This window comes from Nicotiana sylvestris, chromosome 5 (genome assembly GCF_000393655.2).
Source record: "Nicotiana sylvestris chromosome 5, ASM39365v2, whole genome shotgun sequence".
NCBI lineage: Eukaryota > Viridiplantae > Streptophyta > Magnoliopsida > Solanales > Solanaceae > Nicotiana > Nicotiana sylvestris.
In genome coordinates, this window is record NC_091061.1 from 183,099,616 (window position 1) to 183,107,573 (window position 7,958).

The window sequence follows — 7,958 nt, forward strand, 5'->3', positions numbered from 1 at the left end:
ACTACAACATCATTGGATCTGATTGTTAGATATTAAAATTTCAAATAGAATTTAAACTTTAGGAACATCACATGCAAAGATGATTTATAGTTCCTTTTTTTTTTCTTCTCTTTCTCTTGCTTTAAATCCAAAAATGTAATTAACAGCGAGTAAATGGATCATCATTCACAAAAAAGTAGGGATATAGATATAATTTTCAACTCGCACAGCAATCACAAAGGTCAAAATTATAATAGGATACATGTAAAAAAACAAATCATTGCAATTTAATACATTAAAAATACTTGGCGGGTACACATCGTTTTCATTTCTTTCTGTCGTACATAATGAAAATTATAACTCATCATTGTCACACTGGTGATAGTTGCATACTATGCTTCACTCATCCTGTAATATAACTAACATATACATACATATATATATATATATATATAGTTATTCAAAGTTGGGAGGCATATGAGAGATAAATCCAAATGGCGGCCATTGCAAGAGGGAAAATGAGGAGAACAAAGAATGAAGGTGGCTGAAGTGGACCCATAAACAATGGTAGGACGAGAAGACAAATCACCACGATTAGCATCATCAGTATTGAACCAATTCCCCATTGATATTGCTCCATTTCTTGTGCCATATTCTCGATGTATATACCTATATATTATTATTTTTTGCTTTCAGAAAAGAGTTATGTTATGTAACATACGGTAATTGGCTCGTGCTTATATATGTAGTTTTCGATACATAAAGGATGCGACGATCTGTTTTAAAGTTGCATCGGCTTATAAATTTTCATTTTCACACTTTGTTTTGAATATAGTGAAAACAAAAAGGGAAATTGTATTGATGACTTCATATAGTTTCTAAAACAAGAGAGCATTATTACAGCATATATAATTAATAGTATTTTGTTTCTGTATATATGGACAATTAAATCATCTAATATGGATATGGGTCATGACAAATGAAAAAATACCATACCTAGACATAGACATCTAAATTATATTATCTATAGAATTGTATTCAATATTATTCCAACTACAGTGTGGTACTTGGTAGTACTAGCAAGGTCAAACATCAATCGACCAGAGTGTGTAACTAATTAATGAAACTCTATTTACGTTTTTCTCTTTTAATTAAAGTTGACGTGATTAGCTTACGAATTTACATTATTCTGGCGAACGCAAAAGGTAAAGAAATTATAATTACATGCTAAAATTGTTAAAATGTTGTGTTATGATTCTTCCAACATTAGTTCAGACGAAGAATAAAACTCATTACCCGGTTCTCATGAACCTCTTTAAAAATAGTTTATACTTTTTCTTGTTTTGCTTTCTCTATGTCCGTTTTAGTTGCAGCATGAAAATTAGTTAATATCAGATTATTTTTAAAATATTCAGGAAATCGTGTGGCTATAAATCAATTAACAAGAATTCCAATACATATTTTGTTCATCAAGCATTTTAAAATTTCACTATTTAAAAATTCATATGATTCAATTTCCCGATAGAGATTCTTAATTTTTACCTTTTATTTCAATTATATTATTATTATTATTTAAAAATATACTAATATATAAGAGTTTTAATAATCCAATTCGTATAATTAAATAAATTTTACTATTGGCATGAGTTTTTTTTTTCATTACATTTCCACCAAAAATCTTGAGTAGACCGATTTATTATTTTTCCTTCTTATTCTGTACTACTCGATTTGATAATGTAATCCACATTTCGTTTTTTTCCGTCAACCACATCTCTCTCCTTTTGCCCCACAAAAGTTGAGTAGTTTGGCTAATGCAGAATTCACAAAAATGGCAACCATTAAGTAATATCTGAATCATACTCGTACGGCAGTTTCCCAGAAACTTGGAAAAAATATATATTTGAACAAGACGTAATTTTTTGGGGGCAAATGATCTCAAACAAACACATTTGCATCGCAAACTTGAGAAAAGGTTAGCTAAAATAAATATCGTTTAGCAATTTGGCACAGTTATTAAGAAAATTATTTAATATCATTAATTATAAGGAACGAATTAGTTAATTTACACTTTTATCTCTCATCAGGCATTTTTAGAAGATTGTGTAAACATTTACTACAGTAACAATATATTTGATGAAAAATAAATAATGTCTTCTCAAGTTTCTAAAGCGACACTTGTTATGGATAAAATTTATTGGTAAATCACAATTATTTTGAACGGGAGGAAGTATATCTTGTTGGAATAAAATAAATAATCTCGCTCATGAATAATATCCACAGCAAATAATAATAACACAAGAGAGTAACAATGACACCAAATATTTTAGCGGGGTAAAATACAATACCCGAGTGGAGCAATTTTATCACTATAATATTGCAACTTAGTAGTGTCAAGAAACTATTACAACTTTGAAAGAAATAACATTCTTTATTTAACACACTTCACTACAACATTACTGTCACTCACTAATTATCTCACAGACAATAATCTATGGATTACTCTCACTAACTATATGTTGCTTTTCTCTTTATTTTGGTGTGTCTTCAATGAGGAACGGATAGCTTCTTTTATAGGCACAATTTTTACCTACCCAACCAATCTGATTGGTTCAATAATTTGCAAAGTCCAGCCGCCCAAACTTTTGCAAATTTTCCAGCTGCCTATTTTGTCTTCTCCACATTTTTCTTTATTTAGTAGGTGAGGTATGGACCCCACAAATCTCTCCCTTAATTTTGATTTTTCTTCTTCAGTCCAAGTCTTGTTCTCAATCTTTGAAAATCTTCAAACTTGAGAGGCTTTGTAAAAATGTCTGCAACTTGATCATGAGACTTCACATATTTGAGCTCGACTTCCTTCTTGGCAACGCACTCTCTGATGAAGTGATACCTTGTATCTATATGCTTGCTTCGATCGTGATACACCGGATTCTTGGCAAGTGCTTGTGCAGATTTGTTATCAATACAAATCTATGTAGCTTCCATTTGTGGAAAATTGAGCTCCTTTAATAATCTCCTTAGCCAAATAGCATGACAGGTAGATGATGTTGCTGCTATATATGCGGCTTCACAAGTCGAGAGAGTAACAATGGATTGTTTCCTTGAACTCCAAGAAATAACAGAATCACCCAAGAAAAATACAAAACCAGTTGTACTTTTTCTATCATCAATATCTCCCGCATAATCACTATCACAAAATCCCACAAGGTTGAAATCATTAGAAGAAGAATAAAATAACCCAAAATCGATCGTACCTTTTAGGTAACGAAGAATTCTTCTAGTGACCTTCAAGTGAGTAGAGGTAGGAGCCTCCATGAAGCGACTTACTACTCCAACTGCAAAAAGTATATCTGGTCTGGTACAAGTCAAGTACCTCAAACTTCTCACAAGACTTTTGAAGAATGTGGGATCCACTTTTCCTCCCTCATCAAACTTGGACAATTTTGTCCCACTTTCCATCGGTGTGTTCACGGGGTTGTAATCGAGCATGTTGAACTTCTTCAATATCTCCTTTGTATAGCTTTCTTTAGAGATAAAAATTCCATCATCCATCTGCTTCACTTATAGGCCATATCTTTCTTAAAAGCTTCAAACAAACTTGGGTTATTACCCGTGAAAATAAGATCATCAACATAAAGACAAATAAGTAAGATATCTCCATTAGTATGAACTTTAAGGTAAAGAGCATATTCATGGAGACAACGAGTAAACCCATTGTCTTGAAAATACTTATCGATGCAGCTATTCCATGCTCGTGGGGCTTGCTTTAATCCATATAAAGCTTTCTTCAACCGCAACACTTTATCTTCATGGTTTTTGACCACGAAGCCCAATGGTTGTTCAACATAGACTTCTTCTTCAAGATAGCCATTTAAGAAGGCTGACTTGACATCTAGTTGATGAATCTTCAACTTCATTTGCGCCGCCAAAGAGATCAGCAAACGAATCATCTCCATGCGAGCAACAGGTGCATAGACTTCTTCATAGTCAATGCCTTGCCTTTGCTTGTACCCTTTAGCCACAAGTCGTGCCTTGTATCTCTCCACATCTCCATCAGCATTCTTCTTTGTCTTGTATACCTATTTCACTCTAATTGCTCGATGACCCTTGGGAAGAGTTGTTAACTCCCAAGTGTTGTTCTTCTCTATTGACTCAATCTCCTCCTCCATGGCTTGTCTCCACCTTTTGTTTGTAACAGCTTCATCAAAGTTCATTGGTTCATTGTAAGCAAAGAGACAACATAAAAAATCAAAATTAGTAACTTCTTTTGTGTTCTCATAGAGCTCTTGAATGCTCCTTGTCCTTTGCGGCTGTTCATTTGAACCTTCTTGAGAAGAGGGAGATGCAACATTTGTTGGAGAAGGAGGTGGAGTTGTGTCCTGCACAGGTTCCACGGTCTCTGGTTCTTTTCATCACCAAAGTATGGAAGAAAATCATGTGAAGTTTCTTCCTCAGCTTCCCAATTCCATGCCAATTCTTCATCAAATTCAACATCACAACTTACCATCACCTTGTCGTTGCTTGGGTTGTATAGCTTGTAGCCTTTTGAAGTCGTATCATAGCCAAAAAATACATGTTTGACACTTCAATCGTCAAGATTCGCTCTCCCTTGATGTGGCACATGAGCATAAGCTATGCTCCCAAAGATTCTCAAGTGCTTGACACTTGGCTTTCTTCCACTCCATGCTTCTTGAGGGGTTTGATCTCTAACATTTCTTGTTGAATACCTGTTATTCAAATAAATTGCACAAGAAACAGCTTCGGCCCAAAATTCCTTAGGCATACTTTTAGCTTTCAACATACATCTAGCCATATTAAGAATCGTTCGATTCTTTCTCTTTGCAACACTATTTTGTTGAGGTGAATAAGGTACCGTTAGAGGGCGACGAATTTCATGAAGTTGACAGAAGTCATTAAATTTGTTTGAGGTGAATTCCCCTCCTCTATCGTACCTTAGAGCTTTAATTTCATAGCTACTTTCTTTCTTTACAAGTACTTTGAAATTTTTAAAAGCAACAAAAGCTTCAGATTTTTGGTTCAAGAAATAAACCCAAGTCTTTCTACTAAAGTCATCAATGAAAAGCAGAAAGTATTTTCTTTTACCAAAAGAAGGTGGATTGATTGGTCCACACACATCAGTATGGACAAGCTGGAGCGGCTTGGTTGATCTTGACATGGCCTCCTTTGGAAAACTCCTCCTTGCATGTTTCCCAAGAAGACAAGCTTCACACAATTGATTTGGATGGTTGATTGATGGTATCCCATGTACCATGTACTTTTCTCCCATTGATTTGAGCGCTTCAAAATTTAAGTGTCCAAATCGCATGTGCCAACACCATGATTCATCTTGCACATTAGCCTTCAAACACTTTGCATCAATTGTTTTAAGATTCAGAGAAAACAATCTATTCTTTGCCATATGCACTTTAGCAATTAGAATTCCACTTGAATCTCTAAGCCAAAGATGCATATTTTTCATGTGGATGTCATATTCCTTTTCAAGAAGTTGGCCCAAACTTAAAATATTACTTTTTAATTTTGGCACATAATAAACATCTTGAATTAACTTGTGACTACCATCTTTAACTTGTGACTACCATCTTTACATGAGATCAGAATCATACTTATCCCTTCGATTTGAACTTTTGAGGTATCTCCAAAGAACACATTACCTCTCACTATTTTATTGATCTCCACAAACTTCTCTTTGCATCCACACATATGATTGCATGCTCCATTGTCCAAATACCACGAGCTGCAATCATCTCTATCTTCTTCCTTGAGTGCCATCAACAACGTTGACTCATTTTCTTCTTTCTTGTTGTCAACAAGGTTAGCCTTTTCTTCATCATTGCTACGACATTCCCAAGAGTAATGACCAAATTTATGACAATTATAACATTCAATTTTTGATTTGTCATACCTTTGTCCATTATTTTCTTGGTAGTATCCACGTCCTCTTCCTCCTCTTTGTCCACGACCACAACCTCTAAATGTTTGGTGGATTTTAACTTCATCGTTGAAGTTGTTACCATTACTTCTTCCTCTTCAATGACCTCCTCGTCCTCGTCTGTTTCCTCGATAGCTTGTTTCACCTCCATAATCCTTGAAGGATGCCTGAGTTTTAAGAAGTTGTTCCAATGGCACTTCTTGTCTCCTTTTGATCTTTTCTTCGTGGTCTTGTAAAGAACCTTCCAATTGCTCTACCATCATAGAATCTAAATCTTTAGACTCCTCAATAGCACATACCACAAAATCAAATTTAGGTGTTAAAGTGCGAAGGATCTTTTCTACCACACAGACATCTTCTATGTCCTCCCCGTATCTTCTTAGTTGATTTACAACAGCCTTTACTTTTGAAAAATAATCCGAGATGCATTCGGATTCTTTCATTTTTAAAGCTTCAAAATCAGCCCTTAGAGTTTGAAGTTTTACCTTTTTCACTTTGTCAACTCCTTGAAGAGAATTTTGTAAATTTCCCAAGCTTCTTTTGAGGTGATAGCATCTGTCACCTTCTTAAACATGACATCATCCAAACATTGGTGGATGGCCGTGAGGGCTTGTTGATCCTTCCTCCTTGTCTTTGCCAAGACCTCTTTTTCATTTTGAGGCAGAGCTTCCTCATTATCGGGTTTTGCATACCCTCTATCTACGATTTCCCATACATCCTGAGAGCCAAGGATGGCTTTCATACGTAGACACCATTTCTCATAATTATCTTTTGTGAAACGGGGGTACTGAAAAGATAGCGGATCATTATTTGTCATGGCTCTGATACCACGTTGCTGGGATAAAATAAATAATCCCGCCCAAGAATAATATCCACAGCAAATAATAATAACACAAGAGAGTAACAATGACACCAAATATTTTAGCGGGGTAAAATACAATACCCGAGTGGAGAAATATTATCACTATAATATTGCAACTTAGTAGTGTCAAAAAACTACTACAACTTTTAAAGAAATAACACTCTTTATTTAACACACTTCACTACAATATTATTATCACTCACTAATTATCTCACAGACAATAATTTGTGGATTACTATCACTAACTATATGTTGCTTCTCTCTTTATTTTGGTGTGTCTTCAATGAGGAACGGATAGCTCCTTTTATAGGCACAATTTTTACCTACCCAACCAATCTGATTGGTTCAATAATTTGCAAAGTCCAGCCACCCAAACTTTTCCAAATTTTTCAGCTGCCTATTTTGTCTTCTCCACATTTTTCTTTATTTAGTAGGTGAGGTATGGACCCCACATATCTCACTTTTGGCCAAGCTTTTGAGAGGCCAAAAATACGTTTTTCTCCAAAAAAGTACTTTTTAAAAAATTTAAGTTATTTGGCCAATACAGAGAAGTACTTTTAATTTGGCCAGCAGCAGAAGCAGTTTTTCTGCTTTTGGGAAGAAGCAGAAAATTCTAGCTTCTTCCAAGAAGCAGAAGCAGAAGTAGAAAATTAATTTATTCATGACAAAACTATTCTCACCGTAAATTTATATTTTCCAAATTATCCCTTACTAATTTAACTTTTTTCTTTTCATTTTGTTTCTAGTTTTTACCATTTTGCAACAAATAAAGATATATATATATATATATATATATATATATATATATATATATATATATATATATGAATAATACTGTAACTTTTCAAATTCTTTATTGTTATAAAATAAAGACTGTAAAGCAAAGACAAGTATAGAGAGAAACTGATATATTATTCGAACTCAAACTAATGTACATAATGAACTTTCCTTTCTTCTATTTATAGAAGAAAGGAAGTTGCTCTGTAAGCTGCTACTACAAGCTGATGTGTAAGCTGCTACTACAAGCTGATGTGTAAGCTGCTACTACAAGCTGCAGTGTAAGCTACTATAAGCTGTTGTGTAAGCTGCTACTACAAGCTGATGTGTAAGTTGCTACAAGCTGTTGTGTAAGCTGCTGCTGTACCAGATATGGATAATCTTCTACTTAGA

The 7,958-nt window shown here is 34.3% G+C and overlaps 1 protein-coding gene across 1 annotated transcript; it reads right to left on the bottom strand.

Moving 5' to 3' along the window:
- Positions 1-2,946: 2,946 nt before the first annotated feature.
- Positions 2,947-3,528, bottom strand: LOC138869763 (secreted RxLR effector protein 161-like). Its single transcript, XM_070147425.1, has one exon. It carries the CDS (start codon positions 3,526-3,528, stop codon positions 2,947-2,949), a length of 582 nt encoding a protein of 193 aa, XP_070003526.1.
- Between the last annotated feature and the right edge of the window lie 4,430 nt (positions 3,529-7,958).

Excerpts from the sequence above, each read along its gene's own strand:
- LOC138869763 (XM_070147425.1), bottom strand. The coding sequence starts at position 3,528 with ATGGATGATGGAATTTTTATCTCTAAAGAAAGCTATACAAAGGAGATA.